Source organism: Trachurus trachurus (genome assembly GCF_905171665.1).
Source record: "Trachurus trachurus genome assembly, chromosome: 24".
NCBI classification, from domain to species: Eukaryota; Metazoa; Chordata; class Actinopteri; order Carangiformes; family Carangidae; genus Trachurus; species Trachurus trachurus.
In genome coordinates this window covers 4,934,610-4,956,881 of record NC_139910.1, presented here as the reverse complement: position 1 = coordinate 4,956,881, position 22,272 = coordinate 4,934,610, and the positions used below count along the sequence as shown (strand labels likewise).

The window sequence follows — 22,272 nt, the reverse complement described above, 5'->3', positions numbered from 1 at the left end:
TTGACCAAAGTATTGATCTATTATACACTGAAAAAAATAACTCATAAGATTTACTTAAAAAAATTATTGTAAGTATTTGCACGCAAATGATTTAAGTAAAATTTAATGCTGCAATATCAAGTAACATTCACTTGCCAGTATCAAGTAAATTCTACTTACCATAAAACATAACAGTTGTGAAGATATTAAGTAACATTTACTTAATTACATCCAAGTTTTAAGTTATATTTATTTAAACAAATTAAGTAAAGTGTACTTGTTTTTCATATGTAGGAACATCATTTTACTCAAAATTTCAAGTAAATTTTATATATCTGTAGTATTTGCTGTTATGAAGTAATTTAGTAAATTTTAATTATTTTCTTGTGCTTGAATTTAACCAACACTCTAATATTCATAACATATCACACAACTAAATTACAATGCAATTAAACTGTTTATTTTCATTTTAAACAGTTCAACAAACAACAAAGTACAGTACCGTCAAAGTAAATCCACTACTACTGTGGACTGAATTGCCCAATCTTTTATGGGGCAGCCATACATTTAACTCTAGACTAGTGCACTTTTAAGAATGCAATTAAAACATTAATGAAATAAAATCAACAGCCTTATTTGACAAAAAATGAAAAACATTTGTGACAGGCAACTTCTCACTAGTAAATGATGAACTGGAACTCAGTGCTAGTTCTTGGCATTTCTTTACAAGGGTCCATGTATGATGCCGCATTTTCCTCCTCTAGGATGACAAAGTCATGACATGCATTTTAGGAAAGCAACTTCAACTTCAAGGTGTTTACTTTTGGGGACAGTTTAAATCCATCCAGCTCCAGCAAGAGTTTTTGGAAGACTTCAAAAGTGTAGCGCAAAATGGGAGGGTATACCAGGTTCAGGGCATAAATTAGTCCCATGAGCAGTGAGCAAGCTTTCGCAGTACTGTTGCACCCTGGTATCGACTGGATCCTCCTCAGCACCACAGACGACGAGAATTTTAAGGATGTGGTTACTGACATCACTCCAGCTGTCCTCCTGCATACAGTGTACAACAAAAAAGAAGAATCTTATTGAGAAACAAATAATAGAATTGCATGAATCATTCAAAGTGACTTCATTATCAGGGAAGAATGAACACAAGAATATCTCTGTTCCTTTGTCAGTTTTTAACTTAAACATTAAATTAACCCGTGTCATTAAACATTATTTTTAAATGATAAAAACCATGCTATACCAAGCAGTCTTCAAAAAGTTCCTCTTCCTTCTCGCCAAGGTACAGTATAAGGCTGCGGATAACGGTTTCACGTCTCATCTCAATGGTCGGTTTCTGTGAACAGATTAAGAACATGAACAAAACCATTAGTACATACACAATAAACTGTCAAGTGAAAACACAAGTGCATGGCTGTGTTCGAAACCGCATACTTCTCCTACTACTCGTACTACTCATACTAACGATTTGAGTATGCAGTATGTTCACACTGCGCAGTATGCGATTTGCAGTAGGCGAGAAGTTCCCGGATGCATACTAGATTCGGCCGAAATGTTGAGTATACATCATGAGGTCACTACTCATACTCAAACTACCCAAGATGCAACGCAACGTGACGTCAAGGACCGCCTCTTCCTTGCCGCGAAAAAAAAAAAAAAAAAGAACGGAGAAGGAGGAGCCGAGCGGACGAGAGGAAAAAGGAGGGGCAGCAATACAAATGTGAGCAAGCTAGCCACAGTGGGGACAGGTTCACTTCCTGTTTATAAAGTAAGAGCACTGACGTCATTGTAACGGCTTTCTTTATGGTCAATTGCAACGGGTGCTTTATTTTGACACAGAAACCGGAAGTACAGTGCTCACTACGGCTGGTTTTACTAACGCCAGAGAAGTCCGACTTCGTCCGACTAAAATTGTAAATAGGTGTTATTTTGTCATTTTTTCAACACCATGGGGATACGAAGTAGTACTTTCTCGCCTGAAAATGTTTCAAATGTTGCTGAAGTTATATATTTACACAGTTTAGAGCTTAAGTGAAATCAGCTTCAGGGCGGCTGATTTCGGCTCGGGCAGGAGCGAAATGCATTGTGGGTTATCATAGTACGCAGCAGTGTGAACGCTCTGCATACTGTATGATCGATTAGTATGTAGTATGGAGTATGGAAGTATGCAGTATGGAAGTATGTAGTATGGAGTATGTGGTTTCGAACACAGCCCATATGTTTGCTTTTGTGTTTTAAGTGCATGGACCCAGAGCGTGCAAGGGCATGGAATCTGTTCCAAGTGTGAGGCTTGTGCTGTATATATGTGTGTGTGAGAAAAAAAAAGTAGGCCCATCACCCTGCAAAACATATGAACATGATGTCCAGGAGCGGCCTCATCTTGATCCCCACGACACCACGACACCTAATTTTCGTCAAGTTTGTGCATGAAGGTTTGCTCCAGGGGAATGGTATTCTCCTGAACTCCTCCTTGATCTGAATGGACAAAAGATTCACAAGTACATAAATATTTTTTATATAAATGTAAATAATAACCCCCCACACACACACACACAATCCCTGCAGTAAGCTGTGCTGTGTTCATGTGATTGAACCTTTATAAAAAGGTACAGTTGACAGCAGATCACATGACAGTTATAAAAAAAGATTATACATTCTGTTCTGTAAATAGCCTACTGTTGCAAGAACAGTACATTCCACTCATATATTGGGAGATAACTTATTTTAATTATTACTATTATCTGCTTTGCTGTTATAGTAACTTGTACTAGTAGCATAGCTGTGCGGTGCGGTGTGAAGCCCACAGCAACTTCGTGATGTGCGGACAGTCAACAGATCGGTCCGCACATCACGAAGTTGCTGTGGGCTTCACACTGCATCGCACAGCCATGCTACTAGCTGTGCTAACTAGCTTCTTGTCACAAAAAGATAAGAAAAGAATGTCCTATGTTGACATCAGTTGATAAATGTCCTCCTACCGTTATGCTGGTACTTTTTTAATATCCTAGTTAGGTATTTTTATCGGGGAAAAACTGCAGCCCAACCACTTACAGGCCAGCATGGACCAATGTAGCGTTATGCTAACTTTAAATTAACTTATGATTATGAACAGTAACATATCTTGCGTCAAACTATCAAAATACATGCAGACCTATTATCACAAATTTATAACAGAACGGTATAACTTACCTGCGAAATGACTGCCGTGCGTGCTACACCTTGCTCTGTGATCCTGTAACGTCCGAGCAGAGCCAGTCCTGTTGTGTTACTGTGCGCATGCGTCGTGCATCCGTTTCAAAAGACTGGACTTTCAGAGTAAAGTTTATGTAATATTTTTAGGTTTATGTCATACAACTATTAAACATTTAAATAGTATGAGGAAAACACAAGTAAAACTTACTCTTCCCTCATAATTCACGTTTTACGTTAATGAAATGTTTAAATTTACTTAAAAAACTCTAGTTCTCACTGAATCTTAAAAATACAAGGTAGAAATTATGACAGTTACTCTAATAGAGTTTACTACACCAAAAAGTCACTTTTTTCAGTGTAAGACATGGAAACAGTATTGATACTCTGCCAGGGGCCTCTCAAAATAAATCTTTTACAGTCCAATAAATATTTTCACTATCGACCAAAACTGTAAACGAGCGCCTGTAAAACTGTTGGATGATAAATTATCCTAATGAACCATGACATTAACGACCCATGTTTGAACAGCATTTTACTTTCCCGAACATTGTCTTCACTGTTGTCGATGGTATAGTATAAACCAGGGTTTCAACACTGAGGTGAATCCTGTAGAAGTCTAGACTGAGCAGTTTTCTTATTCTCACAGCCCAAAGGCATGATGGGAGAAAAACCATGCCCACATAAAAATCAAGGCAACCTGGTATCCACTCCACACTTTTATCTGCTCCAGTCAGAATCATCACAACACCAGCTTCATGTCACCCACCATCAAACCATAACCCATATAATAGCTCATAATAATAATAATGCCCTGTTGCAAGTTTTAAACATAAAACTGGACAAAGATTTGATGATCCTGCAACGTCTCAGACCACACGCCTGATATTTATTTGTATATTTCCTCCTCTACATCTATAGTTGATGAAAACAAACCAGATCAGAGGACGAGTGTGAGACGAGTGTGAGACATGGACCATTTAATGACACGCTGAATTAGTCCACACAAGGTAAACTGCTGGGTTAACCACGCAGGTGTCAGAGGAAGATAAGACTCCTAATGTATTTTATCCCACTCTGCTGTGGGTATTCATGCTTCTCGTGGACTGACAGATGTGTGTGTGTGTTTGTGTGAGTGTGTGAATCCTCTGGTAGTGGTAAATACTTTGCCCTATCATGAAGATTTTTGTGTGTCAGACCACAATGAACAACCAGCAATAGACCGCACTGATCATCAAACAGAAACAGAGACAGGTCGTGTTCACACCAGCCTTGTTGTTATTGTCCCATCCCATGGCTGTTTTCGAAACCGCATACTACTGTACTGCCTACTACATAGTGCGTTAGTATGTACTGTATACTGCATACTGAATGTGGGATTCAGTATGCTACTTCAGCAGACCGACACCGTTCACACCACAGTATGCAGTATACAAGTTTCCCAGAATGCATTTCGCGGCAACCGGCAGCGGTAGCTTTAAAACAGGTGAAAAGGTGTTTTATTTCCCACTTTAGTGCTGTTATTATGTAACTTTATTAAGTTTTAATATTTTTTCATGCGAGAAAGTAACTGTGTAGATCCCAAATATACAGCCAGTTTATCCAAATGACGGTTGTTTAGAAGTTTGCTCTGATGTTTTTCGGAGAAGTGAAGCTCCGCAAAGACTGCAACATCACAGAGGCAGCAGCCACTCTGCAGAGCTGGTCAGCCGGCCAACCTTCGTCGTCATCCCGGGGGGAGAAAAGCATCGCTAATTAACTTACCCGCAGGCTTTTAGAGGTTTACCACCGGCTGGTTAAATTAATTTTAGGAGATAAATGTTGGTCTCATTGATGAAATCTAACAATTGTGGCAGTCACATTAGTTTGTTTGAATGAAAAGTGAAGCTTCCTGTGTGTATACTGCATACTGCATACTGCATTTTGGCCAAATCAGTATGTACTAGCAGTATAGTATGCGGTTTACAGTCCAAGGCCGTGTCCTGTGTGCGTGTTGTGTATGCTGTGTGGGTGTGTTTTGCAGGTTGCTGGCTGACTGGGAGCACCTGTGTCTGGCTCTGATGGACCGGCTGATTGACAGTAATTCCCGGCTGTGGGCTGCCTCGGTCTCTCTCGCTCTTCCCCGCGACCTCCGTCCTGCTGCACGTTCTCCTGTTTTGTGTGCACCTGACAACATGCACCTCGCACGCGACACAGCATCCAAGCACCCGAACTCACCACTGACGTCCACTTCCACAATCCATCGTACCTTTCGTACGCTATCAAGTGAACTCTGCGGCTTACTTCTGGTGTGAACCAATCACAGGAAGCGCAGCATTTGACACATCATTTCATTCATTCACTTAAGGGGATGAATGGACTCTGTAAACAAGAGCTGTTGTCATGATGAGCCAACTTGATGATGATTTTTACATTGTGATATGAACTTACTATTGTCACCTCACTTGTATGCTAACAAAAAAGAAAAAAAAAGTTGTGTTCACTATTGGTTACAATTTTTGGACCGTTTGAGTTCGGCCTTTGTGCCCATTTGCCCATATCAGTTCATACAGTTCATTCAAACAACACTCCTATAAATACAGGACTGGTTCTAGTGACATGTTAGTGCAGGAAACTTGTTAAATTATCTTCATATTTTTAGCTTTCTGATGAGGTGAGATTGTTATAACTCTGAAAAAAAGAGCCTGAAGCAAAATAAAGTTTGATCTTCAAATTTAAAGAAAAAGTGTAAAGAAGAAGAAAGAGACAGGTGGAGTCAGGGAGGAATAACAGGGATCAGTGTCAAATAGAGATGAATTAATCATTGGGAAATAGAAGGTTTGAGTTAGAGAGGAGAGAAGGGAGAAGTATCTGCCTAAAGTTTAATTTAAGAGAAATTCAGATTAGGTGAGTAGGGATCAGGATCAGATAAGAATAAAAATAATAATGAGTTGTAATTAGGAATATCATCTTAACGAGAATAAAATGATCAAATTAGATGATCAAATAAGAAAGGAGGAGAAGGAAGGATGACTAAGACTTTGTTACATTTAATTGTTGGTGCAAGCTATTTTTAGAACGGCGGGGCAGAGCGGTGAGCTGCTCAGAGCTACACTACGGAGGCTCATGGGATTTCTTGGTTTCCCTCATCAAACTCATCAAATACACAATCCAACAACTCCACAACGCTCTGGTGGACAAGTTGTGACCTGCACATTCACCACGCTATGAGATAATAACACAACGTTACCAGACAGAGTTGTTTTAGAGGTAAATGCAGAGACTGCTTGCTGAAAAACTGTCCCTGAACGCGCATCAGCGGTTTTGCATGAATTTCCCTCTAAAACAACTCTGTCTGGTAACGTTGTGTTATTATCTCATAGCGTGGTGAATGTGCAGGTCACAACTTGTCCACCAGAGCGTTGTGGAGTTGTTGGATTGTGTATTTGATGAGTTTGATGAGGGAAACCAAGAAATCCCATTAGCCTCCGTAGCGTAGCTCTGAGCAGCTCACGGCTCTGCTCCGCCGTTCTAAAAATAGCTTGCACTGACAATTAAAGGTAACAAACTTACTGCTATGACTATAGGGATTATAGCAATGGGCCAATTTGCCAAAAATGTTGAACTATCCCTTTAAATTTTAGGTTTATCATATTATGTTCAGAGTCATCCACCTGTACCCCCCCCCTCCACACTCTTTTTCTTATCTCCCTGTTGCACTCCTTTTTTATCATGTATCTTTTCATCTCACTCCTGCAATCTCTATCTATCTATCTATCTATCTATCTATCTATCTATCTATCTATCTATCTATCTATCTATCTATCTATCTATCTATCTATCTATGATGATGATGAAATTCTTTATTCAGTCACATCACATAATAGCTACAAACATTATCAACAAAATAGTGACCAGAAAAAGACCGGAACCAATAAGGTTAACAGTATTTAAATATATAATAGTAAAGAATTTCATCTATCTATCTATCTATCTATCTATCTATCTATCTATCTATCTATCTATCTATCTATCTATCTATCTATCTATCTATCTATCTATCTAGAGCTCTTCTCTCCCTCTCTCACTCTCTCGGTGTGTGCGTATGTGTGTGTGTTTATGTGTGTGAGAGAGAGAGACGGGGGGGGAGAGAGAGAGTCAGTTACCAGTGTCAAAGAAGTGTCTCCACCTCTCTACTCGCATCAGTCGCCTCGCGCCCTCCTCTCGGTCAGTCAGGTGAGTCCTCAGCTGTTGGACAAACTTCTCGTCCCTCCTGTCGGACTGTCTCGGACTGGACCCCCCCTCCCCTCCTCTTCCCTTCCCTCCCCGCTGTCACTGCGTCTTTACGCGCGGAGCTTCAGTTCGCAGCCTCCTGCTCCTCGGATCACCCCCTCGCGCCGAGGAGGACGAGCGCACGCGGGGCGATGGACGACGAGTTCCTCAGCAACTTGTCCCCCGGCCCCGAGGCTCTGAGCCCGGTCAACTCCTCCACCGAGGACTCGGAGGAGCCGGGCTGGTGGGCCACCGCGGACGCCGGGGAGACGGTGCACCTCGCCGTGCGCTGCGTCATGACCTCGGTCTACATCCTCATCATCACCGTGGGGCTGCTGGGCAACATCACCCTGGTCAAGATCTTCATCACCAACAGCGCCATGCGCAGCGTGCCCAACATCTTCATCAGCAGCCTGGCGGCCGGAGACCTGCTGCTGCTGGTCACCTGCGTGCCCGTGGACGCCTTCCGCTACTTCTCCGAGGAGTGGGTGTTCGGCCACGCGGCGTGCAAACTCATCCCCGTCATCCAGCTCACCTCGGTCGGCGTGTCCGTGTTCACGCTGACGGCGCTCAGCGCAGACAGGTAGGACCGACACACAGAACAACTTCTACATCTGCTTTAGGCAAGGCAGTTTTATTTGTATAGCCCGTTTTTTTTTTACAAACAGTTTGTCTCAAAGGGCTTTACATGGCATCAACATCCTCTGTCCTTAGACCCTCACATCGACTGAGGAAAAACTCCATAGAAAACCCTTTTAACAGGGAAAAATCGGAGAAACCTCAGGGTGAGCAACCTTAGATGTCCTGCATCTCATCCTGAACCTCACGGGACAGTTAGCTGTAAAATCCACTATACACAATAATATTTCTATAATATTAGACAGGGTCTGGTCCTTTCTCGTTTCAAATTGAGTGTTTGAGGCTCAAAAACTGGATTTTTTCCCACCAGATCGATCGATTTATTAATCTTATTAAAAAAAAGAAATAGTGTAAAGTTAATTTTTAAAGCCAAATCTGATTTACTAAAGAGCAACTGTTATTTTACCAGATACATTTTTACAGTGCACAATATTAGTTTATATAAATAATGACCTGCTCATTAATGATGTATTTTTTATAGATTAAACCAGCATATTTATTTACTGCACCAGCATTCATTATAGATAATACATAAATAAATAATGAAGGTAAAAATCTATATTATTATGTTTCCTGTTCATATTATGCAGCTCATGAATTCAGAGGTTTTCTGCTTTACAGTCAAAAGTAAAATCCTCCCTCCACCTCTGATCTGTTCATCTCCATCTCCACTGCAGCACTGAAACCTCCTGATGTTCAGTGACTGAGGGGAGGAACAGGTTTTTTTTTATTTTTATGAATCTGTCTTCTTGCATTGAGATGAAATAAGCTCCGCCTCCACCTGTCAGAACAGGAAACAGCAGCAGCCGCTCTGTGCTGATTCCAACTTAACAGCAGGTGGTTTTTAATCATGTTCACTGTATGTTTGGTTAGAGCGTTGCATATGAAGCACCTGTCAGGGTTATCGTCTGTTGAATACTCACAAGGAGCTGCGTTCATGGCCTTTTAAAGGTCCCAAGAACTTCTGCTGTGTTTGCATTATGTCCTTCCTTTCTCCTTCCTTCCTTCCTTCCTTCCTTCCTTGCATCCTTCCTCATATCCAGACATCTCTGCTCTGACTGGAGCTGAGCTGCAGCAGGTGTGAAGCTCTCTAAGACCTAGGAAACATGACAGGGACGTTGTCTCTGCAGTTGTGGACAGTTGGAGGCTTCACATGGAGTTTTTTTCTCCCCCAGATTAAACTCGGAGCTGTGAGTGTGAGGTTTTTTTTAAATGACAGTTTGATGAATTTGTGATTTACTCAAAGCTGCAGACAAAGAGTCTCCGTAGCCTCGTGCACCGCGTCACTATGCAGCATAATTACAGCCGCTTAAGCTGATTTGTGGCGCTGCATTGATTAGTATTAGATAATGTCCGTCCCTGTGTGAATGGAGGCAGAGGGTGCTCGCCGACGATAAGAGAAAGTGAAGCAGCAAGACGGACGGAGGGAAGAGTGGCACGAGGAGAAAAGCTTTGCAGGATTAGTGTAGTGTAAAAAATGTGTGGAGAGTGTGTGACTGTTGTCAGGGGTCCAGACATTTTCTGGAAAGTTTTCATACATCAGGATCTTTGTTTTCCCATAATGCACTTTAGGTTTTAATAAACTCCAGTGGTTCCCAAACCTCTGGGCAATCTTTTTCCACATTCTGATGTATCTGATGTTGAATCAGCAGAGTGATGTCTCACTGCGACGCTGAGCTGTTTGTTTGTTATTGAAACAAAAAGAGCTGTGACAGCTCATCCTCCAGCCTCTGTGCTGATATATATATATTTTTTGATTTCCTGAAGAGCATCATCAGGGCTGACCCAAACCTTCATGGGGCCTTAAACACAATGTTATTTTTGGGACTCTCTATTACTGCCAATTATACTGATTATTGATCATTTACACACCTACTACCGACTTGTTTACAGTAAGTTTTCTAATCTGTCATTACGAATCATGATGCTGTTTTGACCCATCTATGCTTTTTAATCTGAATTGGAATCAAATTCACTGCAAAAACTCAAAATCTTCCCAAGAATATTTGTCTTATTTTTGTGTCAAAATGTCTCATTTCTAGTCAAAACTAATCTCTTTCCACTTGAAATAAGAATCATCACCTAAAAAGATGATTTTCATTTGTTTCAAACTAATTTTCACTTGAAATAAGTAGAATAATCTTCCAGTGAAAGCAAGTTTTTTGTGCTTGTAATACAGTAAGAAAGAAAAACTTGATCCACTATCAGGTTTTTCTACTTATTTCAAGTGAAAATATGCTTGAAAGAAGTAAAAAGTGTCTAAAAACAAGCTGTTTTTTAAATGTGATGAGTCTTATTTCAAGTATGAGACTTGTTTTGACTAGAAATGACATTTTTGACTAGAAATAAGACAAATATTCTTGGGAAGATTTTGAGTTTTTGCAGTGTTTAGCTAAAGGTGCAGCCTGGGGTTGATGAATATAAGTGATATATTACTGAGTGGGATAGTTATGGTTAGTTATTAGTCATATGGGCTGACTAAAAGTAACAAAATAAACCAATAGACAATGCATTTGGTGTAAACACATCATCTGCTTTTTAAATTTATTTTTGGTTTTAAATAAACTGCAACAGCAATGTGAAACAACAAAGGTTTTTGTTATTATGCAGGATTTCTCTAGGGATCGATTGAAGTTACGGACTATAGGTTTAAAAAAGTGAATTGCTCTTCAGGGTCAAGGGGCCCTATAAGCAGGTGCCTCATTGGCTCATGCCTCGGGCCGCCTCTGAGCATCATCGTGAGGCGGATGAGCTCTGGTGGAAACAGCTGCTGGAGGACACATATAGAAATGTGATGGTGGTTTCCCTGACAGCAGCTCACTCATGTCTCTGAGCATTAATTATTTCTCATGTCTGACACGTTCAAGGAGCTGGACATGGCTCAGTCTTTCCTCTGTAATACACCATACGGGCATGTGTGTGTGAAGTGGTATAGTGTGAGTGTGTGTGTACTTCTTGCACAGTAGGAGAGAAAAAAGAGGGAGCGATAAAGCGGAGAGGTGGGAAGAATGAGAGGAAGCAAAATACATGACGACAGAATGATGACATCGAAAAATCAAATTGAAAAACTGAATCTGATAGAATGACAGAGAGAGAAGAGACAAGAAATAGGTTTTATTCTTCAAAATGATTTACAGTGTGTTAGTTTTATACCTATATAATATACGTAGGCTATATAGAGCCTCTCTTCTGATTGGCTGACTGCTTTCTGAGTGATCCAATGACTAAAAATAAAAAGCAGATTTCAGAATAAAACACTCAGAGAAATCAAATCCTGCAAGTATGTGTTGGATGGTGGGTCCAGGTGGAGAGGGGGCGGGGCTTTGTTGTGACATCACAAAGTGACAGGAAGTCCTGACGGCTGGTTTTAAGGCTCAGTTTCTGAATACAGGCTGTGTGCATTTCTCTGTGGACTGAGGCTTTGATACTTTCACAGTATTAATATAGAACCTAGAGCTGCTTTATAATCACACTACACATGGACATCTACCTTTATACTGTATGGAGCTTTAACACAAACATCTACCTTTATACTGTATGGAGCTTTAACACAAACATCTACCTTTATACTGTATGGAGCTTTAACACAAACATCTACCTTTATACTGTATGGAGCTTTAACACAAACATCTACCTTTATACTGTATGGAGCTTTAATACAAACATCTACCTTTATTTTGAAGGAGCTTAAACACAAACATCTACCATTATAGGCTACTGTATGGAGCTTTGTGTTGTAAGTGTAAAGTACCATTTTATCAATGACCAGCATCTCACAGCTTTTTCCCATTCACCCATTCAGATGATGCAACGCTACCACTCTGCCTCCGTCTCTCCTGATCCATTGTGATCAATGACTCAGCCTCGGCACAAATCTCCAATAATCCTTTAATAAATTGAATCTCTGCAACAAATCTGCCAAAGATGATGGATCATCAGTGAATCCGTGCTGCTCCCGCATCAGCATCAGTTTCCTTCCTCCACTGTTGATCTGTCGGACAGCGGCGTGATGAATTAGTGGACCGTTTGAATAAACACAGCAGATCCTCTCCTTCTTTTGCACAAACAGAGGAAGTTAAGATTTGTCTAATCTGAGGTTTGGACTGACGCTGCAGTGAGAGGGGACGTCTCTGTCCTCTGTCAGCTGCTGCTTCACAGCTGCACAACTTTTTTAATTTACAGTATGCTCTCGACAGCAGCAGTGTGTGTGTGTGTTGAGGGGTTGTGTACGGTGGCCCTGAGGTGCAAATCACAACAACAGCAAATCAGAAAACACACAACAGCAAATCTTTTCTCTTTGCCGTTGTGTTTTCTCTTTTTGTGTTGTGTTTTCTCTTTTTGTGTTATTTTTTTTCTTTTTGTGTTGCGTTTTCTCTTTTTCCGTTGTGTTTTCTCTTGCTGTTGTGTTTTCTGATTTGCTGTTATGTTTTGCACCTCCGGGCCACCGTAGTTGTGACTTGCGAGGCTCAGACTCAGGCTCTGCAGACGGCTGCAACTCACCGGCTGACACTCTGCAAACACTTCAGATGCACAGAGAGGTTTATAATGGGCCTGAGTGTGTGTGTGTTTGTTTGTGTGTGTGTGTGTGTGTGTGTGTGTGTGTGTGTGTGTGTTCCCTCTGCCTACACTGATGTCACTTCCTGCCTTCTCTCCCGACCGGTCCAATCTATAATGACACATGAAACGCCCCTTTAATCATCAATTAGCGTTCCTAATTCCTCTTTGACATTTTCAGCCAGCCGGGTCTCATCTCGGTCGCTCCGTGGGTTCAGACTTCCTCTCCGCTTCAGACCCGAGGTCGACTCCATCTGGTAAACTGCAGGAAAGACAAACAGAGGCGCGAGGAGGAGGGAGGGAAACAGAAAATGCCAGAATCTGGTTGTGTTTTGGGACGTAAAGCCGAGCTGACAGACCAGATCTCCCTCAGGTGCCGCTCGGTGGACTAACGGGCTTCAGAGGTGGGATTTGATTTGCCCCCCCGTGACATTTGCGGATGAGGCGACCTACTGTAACATCCAATAAAAACAGAGGCGCGCACGAAAATGATAATAATCTAAAATTAGTCTAATAAAAACGAGCACAATCTTGATTCTTTCCGGAGGTGAGAAGTCGAACCAGCCTGTGATTCATTCAGTGTTGGTAGAAAGAAACAGCAGCTTTAATATGAGATCATTACTGCAGGATTCTCTGGGCTCGTCTGTCTCCTTTACGGCTGCGACTAACGATTATTGTGACAGTTTTAGAGACGCTGAAACCCAAAGTAACGTCTTTAAAATTGTGCAGCTTTTTCTTTTATCGCACCAGATGAAGTCAAATCTGGAAATCTTCACATTTCAAAGGCTGGAGCATCAAATTAAAACCCCTCCGTTAAAGAAAACCAAGATTTACCCCTGTTCATTAAGTAAGGAAGTTAAGTAAGGAACCAAACAAGGAGATGCCTGTATTTTATTTACACCGATCAGACATAACATTATCCCCAACGGGACTGAACCCGATGCTCCGGTGCCAGTGTATACTGTACTGTACTGTGCTGTATATGTAGTAAATCACTGTACCGTTGTCAGGTTTGGTGCGACTGGACCCAGAAATACAGACACGGCACCGAAACCAACAAGGTGCAACAAAAATATATTTATTACTCAGGAACAAAGAGCATGAGGGACGACAGAGGAAACGACAAAGGACAATGGGAAAACCATACATATACATAAGAAGACTAGATGACTCACCATCTCTGCTGCCCCCTCCCTCAGAGTATTAAGCCTATGGTGCATGTTCTACTGAAATAAGTAGAACTTGCTCAGTTTTTGACTGATTTTCAGACAGTTTGGTTTGTTCTAAACAACAGAAATGCAGTTATGATACTGCATACTCATAATCACAAATAATTTTAATCATGTCCTTTTCTATGAAAGTAGCGTTATGCAAATAGTTAAAGTGATAGCTATATACGGACAGCAATTAATAGTTTTTTAGTGCAGATTTACTGCAGCCAGAGTCAGAGCAAGTCGACCCACGCAATATGGCCACCTGTGAGTTAAGCTGCATTCGATTGCACTCGGAACTCGGAAAGATCAGGGTCGGAAATTCCGACTTCTGAGGTTGCACAACCTCGGAAAACATGGACGGCCACAGTAAGCTGATGTCTTTCGAGCATCAAAAAGTAGCTACTGCTGGGGAAGAACATTTGCTACTTGAGGGAGAGAGAGAAAGAGAAACGCCACTTCTGCAACGCACAGTCTTGAACGCACCAGCGAGGGGAATCCTGCATGCAAATAAATAGCCTAAATAAATAAATACCTCTCACGGTGTGAGACAGCATTTTGCTTTGACGTAATTACGGCCAACTCGGGGTGCTTGGATCCTACCTGAATCCCGACTTCAAGGGCCGTTCTATTGCATTTTTCCGATTCGGTGGTCGGATCTTTCCGAGTTCCGAGTGCAATCGAACGCAGCATTATGTCTATGCGTAGTCTGATCCACCCCCTTGATGACAACAGTAAGATATGAAACACTAAGATCAGGTTTAGGTTCAGGTTCAGGTTCATTTATTAGTACCTGTAGGTAAAATTTGGTTTACAGTTAAAAAGAAGGTGACACCCAGTTCAAACATACCCAGATACTTCATACAACACATAAACACCCTGAACCCAAAACAAAGAACTGAACAGGTGTAATAAAGGACGGAGTAAATGAAGGCGCAGTAAATGTAGATGATGTCTGATGGGACAAAGCGGCTTTTATATCGCTCAGTATCAGTCGGATCTGTCAGGATTTGTTCAGTGCAACAACAAACTGGTCCAACGAGTTGTTTGAAAACCCAGAATCTGACAGGATGGACTTCCTCCCTGACGACCGTCAATCGTCTAACAGTCCTGCTCACGTCTTGTTTGTCTCTTCAGCTGACGGCCGAGAGTTCGTCACCATACAGTGTCAGAGTGACGCTGTCGTCCAAGTTCAGCATCACTGACACTAAATGAAGTTGAGTAACAGTTTGGACCTGAGTCATGGTGAATTAATTCATGACGCATTCAGGCCTAATGGATGTGTCACGCCTGGTAGAGATATGATTATAGCACCAGCGCTGGTTTCACTTCAGCTGGATGAAAGGATTCAGTGAGAGACCGTCGCCGGGTCGCCACGGCGCCGAGACTCACTGATCAACGGGCCGCGAATGAAAGTCAACCAAAACCAGAGTGTGGATGAAAGATGAAGCCACTGCAGTGGAGAGAGAGAGAGAAAGAGAGAGAAAAGGAGCAGGAAGTCAGGGTACAGGAGGTGAAGAGCGGTGTGAAGTATTTATATTATGAGCAGCTGGACGTGCACAGGTGCATTCTGGGAGCTACAGGGGTGAGAACATGCGTCACGGCTCGATGGGAGATCAATAAGACGCTGTCGGCCGTTACATCTCTGTCTCCTACAGCTGATTTAACAGGCATGATACATCCATCCCATAAATACACCTGTCTGTTTATGTTCTTATCTGTTTTGACTCTCATCCACATCCCAGAAAAACTTTACTGAGGTACGAACGTCTTCATTTCTGCCTCTGGACGTGTCGTTCACGTCTCATCACCCTGATCCTCACTTCTCCTCATTGATCATCTGAAAGCCCCCGGTGATGTCATTACAGAGTTAATGATCCAGTCCTCAGGTCTGGACCCTCAGGTCACAGTCCTGCACAGGTCCGATTTTGGAAACCCGCGCCTGTAGGTTTTCAAGACCGTGTCCGTGATTATGTCAGAATTCAATCCGGATCCGACCCACCCGTCAATATTAAGATCCGTTGCCTGTGAGATCGCCGTCATCGGCGTAAAGTTGTACTCTTTCACGTCTATTTCCAGAATGTAAAATGAGAGCGACGTTTTTTGTTTTTTTTATAAATATGTAAAAAAAAAAAAAACACTGCAAAAACACACATATGTATTTCCATTTAGAACAAGAGGGTTGTTACAGCTTCTCTGTGGAGGTGTGTCCTTCTATTGGCCTGATCTACTAAAGGTTTGCTTGTATAAAAAAGTGTGCAAACTTGATGTCACCCGCAAAAAAAAAGCACACGCGATGCATTTAGCGCGTTTGCCTTGATGAATATGCAAATATGGGCGTTTTGTGTTGAAAGTTCTTTAAGCATCGTTATGCACACCGCACATCTCTCTCTCCTCTCCTCTCCAGTATCTGTCTGTTCAGCTCTGGGACTGAGAGACGTCACCTCTGTCTTCACTCCGTCTTTGATCCCTCTGGTCAGAGCGTTTAGATCCCACTGTGGCCTGAGTGTCCCACCTGAGGCCTCTATTAATCCAATGGATCAAATTTCATTCTGTCTTTGTGTCCATCCAGCTCTCTGTCCACTCTCTCTATGGTGGAAACAATTACCACGCACAAAACCCTAATTTAAAGGGATAGTTCAACATTTTGGCAAATTGGCCCATTGAGCACGCAATTTAGCGCCCCTTATCTGGGATCTTAGTAGATCCAGCCCTATGTGTTGTGTGTGTGTGTGTGTTGTGTGTGTGAACAAACCAACTGCAGGGTCACAAAACGCTGCATCCTGCACTTTTTAAATCATGACACGACAACAAACGGCGTCTCCCCACAGACTCGTCTCAGCATCAGGTGTCACACACATCACCTGATGAGGTGTGTGTGTGTGTGTGTGTGTGTGTGGGGGGGGGGTGATGATCAGTGATTGGCTCCTGAGGGTAACGACCGAGGATCCGTCGCTGTAGTTACCGCGCTGACACCTGTGTGTGTGTGTGTGTGTGTGAAAAACATCTTTCAAAAGTTTTGTTTCAAGTTTGAACCAACACTAAAACCAGAAAGACTCCAGACAAAGAAGTTTAAAAATAGAAACGTGTCCCATTTTTTTCTCGTGTGTTACGTGACGACGACACAATCGCACATCACACATCACATCCTGACACAGGGAGCAGAGGAAGAGTTTGACTTTGTGTTCATGAGCAGCTGCAGCTGGATTTACGTCAGTAAAGTGACCCAGCAAAGATTTACCCATCAGGGACAGATGTGTGTGTGTGTGTGTGTGTGTGTGTGTGTGTGTGTGTGTGTGTGTGTGTGTGTGTGTGTGTGTGTGTGTGTGTGTGTGTCATCTGACTGACTGACAGAGCAGATGTTGATACACTGCCCTGAATCACCTAAATTATTACTGAGCTCACAGCAGGCGACCTTCAGTCCGTCCTGAGCTCGATGTCTCCAGAGGTTGATCCATCTCAACCTTCACTTTGACTCAAGGACAAACTGATTTAATTCCAGAGGTCAAAGGTCGCGGTCACAGTGACTGAACCCTTGGAGGAATATTTTCAGCTTTGGTTCAAACTTTCTGCTTGAGAGAAAACGAGATTGAACCGTTGTGACAGGGGAAGATATTCTCAGAGACAAGAACACACAGCTGTGAAATTCTCTTTTTCATCACCTTAAAGAGGAACTATTCAAGATTTTTAACTCAACTCTGCTACATTTTTTACCTTAATTAAACAGCTTCGGAGTGATTGTGATGGTTAAATCAATGACTTGTGACTTGTTCCAGGGAGAATGGAGGCTCTCTGCCTTGATTTCTCACTGGCTTCGTTAAAAACAAATGCACATGGCCGAGAGGAGGGTTAGCAACACAGAGGAGAAGAGACCGGACTTGTGTAGTTCCCCTTTAATAACAATCTCATCAAAAAACCCAATGTCATATCAAGCATGGCATACACTTATTGCAGCTTCATTGCAGCAGCATCCAGGACAGATGTGGATATGAACCTCAACTCATTGTATCTGATCACTGGAGGGTGATGATGCTGAAAATGAGACTATTATGTTCCTTTAAAAAAAAAAAGCTAATGTCACATAGAAGGCCCGGCCATTTTTATCTCTTATGCTCTTTATTCAGGAGCCACATACAAACTGTGTCTTATCTTTTACTTTGGAGGAACTGTCGACGCTGAAATTGTGAATTTATGAGTATGAGGTCAGAATAAAGTCGGGTTTACCTTTGAAAGCAGCTTGTTAACAGCTTGTTGCAGCCTTGTATTTGCAGACGCAGTAATCAAGTCGTTTGTTTGTCCTCATCGTGCCGAGACGGTGCAGAAGTAAAATGTGTTCACATAACAAGACGAGGCAACAGAACAAACACAAAGACAGAGGCGTGTGTGTTGAGTCAAGGTCAGACAGCACAGACCTCAGGCAACAAACTCAGTCCACAGTGTGTGTGTGTTTGTGTGTGTGCATGCAGTATAAAGGTAAAGGTCAGTACGTTATGTGTCATGCATGGGAGCAGCTCAAATCTTCAGAATGTCAGTGCAACTGGATTCCTCTTTAGATCCAAGTCTTTACATGACCTTTACATGCAAACCCAACGAAGACCAGAGGAAACATTTCATTTAAACATTTACACTGTGGCACGACGTCTGCTGGTCTGGACCTGTAGCTTCGGGGCAGCACAATGGTAACTGGTTTTCTCCCTTTAATACTTCATCGACCCATATATGTATCAAATCAAAGGAAGATTTCTACTCCGAGCAACTGGCTACAACTGTATTTGACAGACTGGCCGGTGGCGTTGACCCTGTTTGACCCTGTTGTTTCCTGATGCACGCTAAGGTTAAGTTTTGCTTTGCTTTAGCTAATGTGGCTCAGGTAAAGGTCGTGGTCACGTCAAACAAAAAGTAACAGTGATCTCATGTGTTTGATGTTTATTTTTATTTATTTTATTTTTATTTTTTATTTATTTAAAGGGACAATGAGGAGTTTCTATTTGGTTATAAAAAAGTCTGACGTTAATGTGGATGAATCTCCGCTACCCACACTTGTTAATGGGCCCATTTTCGATAAATATATCGTTTTGTCTCCATCGTTATTTTGTTATTATTAGTGGTGGCGGAAATGCTGGGCGAGCCGACCAGCGTTTCTTTACTTTCGGTTTCGTGGCGAGTCATGAGAATAACGCCCCCAAATCGCCGTTTATGGTCGGAACTACGACGGTATGTGATCGTCTTTGAACCTCTGACTTTAATTCTTGATGAATGAAGACATGAGTCTGTCTTGCGCCGGTCAAAGAATTTCACGGTGCGCACAGAGACTCATAAATGTAGTGTGAAAACGCTTCGCTTTTCCAAAACTCCTCGTTGTCCCTTTAAGGAGGACAGTGCACATTAATGAACATAATGAAATGTAAAAGTGCCAGTGTTAGCCAATAGCTAGTTTCAGACTGTAGTCCTCCTGGCAAGGTGTTAAAAGCCATTAAAATGAACAACAAGGACATAACAACATAATTCATATAGACAGGAAAAACACAAGAAACACAGAATATCGGTACAGAAATTGGAACGTATCTAAATGGAAACCAAAAGTTAATAAAACTACAAAGAGAGACAGTTAACATGACTAAACAAACAAACAAACAAACAAAAAACAGGAAGTACTGTATAGTGCAATTTAGTAAATTTAGGTGAGATGGGCTGTTTACGATGGATAAAATGGATGGAGATGCAACAATGCAAGACCAAAACAGGGTTTCTTGATGGAGTTGTGCTAGGATGGGTTGACAACACAACGAAACCAAATATAATACAGTGTAATAAAGTGCTACAGTGCGCAAAGAAACTGTCAGGGATGGATAGATGAAATGGGGGTGCAGCAATGCAAGAACCAGAGCAGGGTTTTTTGTTGGAGTTGTGCTAAGATGGAATGAGAAACACAAACAGTAGTTTCTCCTTTGTAATTCCCACATCAGCATAGCATTATAACATTACAGCATTTTCCTTTAATAACTGGCGCTGTCACCTCCCTCTGAGGGGAACAGTGTGGGGCAGGATTCAAGAGGCTAAATGAATGAGTGGTTTTAATTCCATCCTCTTCCTCGTTTACCAACAGCAGCAGCGTCATCGTTCCTCCACCACGCGGTGATCAGCTTGTTAACAGGAAACTCATTTCCTGATCACACAGCTTTGAGCAGCGATCCGGCTGTGTGTCTGACCCTGATGGCCTCTAATGAGCCCCTAACGAGACTAAAAGCCACTAACGAGCCCATGACGGCCCTTAACTCGCCTGAAGGTCCTTGATAAGCGTAACCAGCCTAATGCATAATTAGCATAATGATTGGAGTGGCTACAGGAGCCCAATCACTTCTTATCAAGATGATGCACACACACAAATCACAGCGTTCAGCCCGAATCTGTCCACAAACACAGGAGCTGACGTCTGCTGGGCTGGCCAAAGCCTCCGTAACGAGGCGGTCAAACGGGGACACGTCTCGCGTAGATACGAGAAGACATCATCAACCGACACACAGCAGCTTCATGACACTGAAACTTCTTGTTCTTTGGCCTTTGTCCATTTCTGATCCAGCGGCTGTCTGGCCTTTTCCCCAATCTGACGACCTTTGAGGGATCCCGACGGTTCTTTTTTTTTTTTTTTTTTTACCCCCAAAGAGAAAATGAAACTATTAGACATTTTTGATTTATCTCTCCATGTTAGTTAGGGGTTCAGCAAAGTCAGAAGGATTCATCCTCAGGGATCTGTGACCGTATATAAGTGTCACCGCTGTCCATTTGATGGTTGAGTTATTTCTATCTGGACTGTCTGGCAGACAGCCTGAAATTCCCACACGGCTCCTGTGGCTAAAAATTGAGCTCCTCGATAAATATTTCAAAAGGAGCTGTTTGTAAGTTTTCTCTGTCCCTGACTTTGGTTTCTCTCCTGGAGCAGAAGATGGTCCTGATTGTTGTTTGAGGTATGTTACAGGGTACCCTGACCTGTAAGGCCAGAAGGAAGGAAGGAAAAAAGGAAGGAAGGCAGGAAGGATGAAGGGAGAGATGGGAGGAAAGAAGGAAGGGAAAAAGGAAGGAAAGAAAAATGGAGGGAAGGAACAGATTGGGTCAATTGGGTCAAAAAGGAAGAAAGAAGTAAGGACGAAGGGAAGCAAGGAAGGAAGGGAAAAAGGAATGTGGAAAGAAGGAAGAGAAAAGGTAGGAAAGAAAGATGGAGGGAGGGAACAGAGTGGGTCAATTGGATCAAAAGAGAAAGGACGAAGAAGATATGGACGAAGGGAACGAAGGAAGGGAAAAAGGAAGGAAAGAAAAATGGAGGGAAGGAACAGATTAGGTCAAGGAAGGAAGGAAGCAGAAGGACGGATGAAGGAAGGAAGGAAAAAAGGAAGGGAGGGAAAAAGGATTGTGGAAAGAAGGAAGGGAGAAAGGAAAGAAGGAAAGAAGGAAGGATGGAGGAAGGGAACATATTGGGTCAATTTGACCCAGAAGGACAACGGGAGTGTTAAAGGCTGCAGTGATTCGCTATTGGAAAATGCTTTCCACTACTGTAAGCAGGTTTAGGTGAGTGAAGGAATGATGAAAGTCTGATGCTAAACCAAAAGTGGTGAGTGATTCATATGTAGCCGCTACGTAGCATTAGCAAAACTTAGAAATAGCTCCTTTAAAGTTAGTTTTTTCAACGACTGCTGAACTGTAGCTGACATCACAAATAACATTTGTGATTTTACTTCAGTCAGTCACAATAATCTGCTTTGTTGGGGGCTGGTAGGTGGATTTGTGAACTAGCTGTTTCTTATTTCGTGCTAAGCTAGGCTAAATGTCCAGTTTCAATTTCAGTGTACTCAGAAGCGAGGGGTTTATAAAAGGAATTCACATGTTTCCCAACAAATTCTGTGAGCTCTGATTTGTTTCTAATGGTACTGTAGATGTTTATCAATAGATTTTAGATTGTCTTGTATCATACTTGCAACATGTGAATGCACCACAGCTTAACAGATAATTTAAGAATTTTCATCATCTGTGATCTGTGAACAGTGGCCGTGCCTGTTCACCAAATCCTTTTTTAGATTTTGGGATATTAGACTCTTAAATCTCCAATAAGAGCAGCTGGGTCAAAAATCCGGGATCAGGAGTCGTATCATCCCGACAACAGAGGGAACAATACACTCCTGCAGCCCTCAGGGATCGGTTTGTGCGATAGAGGATTGGCAGGAAGGGGAATTAAAGCTGAGATGGAAAGGAAGAGAGAATCTCTCTGCAGCTTTGTTCGTAGAATCAATTTTTTTTTTCACTTCTCTGCCACTGAAACGCCAACAGCAGGAGGTGTGAGGAGTAAAAAAAATAAAAAAAAATCTGGATGGATGTCTTATTCTCAAAAGGTAAAGGTGGTCAGAGGAGAAGACAGAAAAGATGTGGAAACAGAAAAGTTTTGGGGGAGGAA

General features: G+C 42.1%; 1 protein-coding gene across 1 annotated transcript in view; it reads left to right on the top strand.

The window, feature by feature from the left end:
• Positions 1 to 7,577: 7,577 nt before the first annotated feature.
• Positions 7,578 to 22,272, top strand: part of nmbr (neuromedin B receptor) — a gene marked incomplete at both ends in the record, with an annotated part of 58,395 nt that continues 43,700 nt past the window's right edge. Inside the window, one exon of the mRNA XM_084000902.1 lies at positions 7,578 to 8,008. Within this exon, the coding sequence (XP_083857028.1) occupies positions 7,578 to 8,008 (431 nt within the window). The remainder of the gene's footprint in view (positions 8,009 to 22,272) is intronic.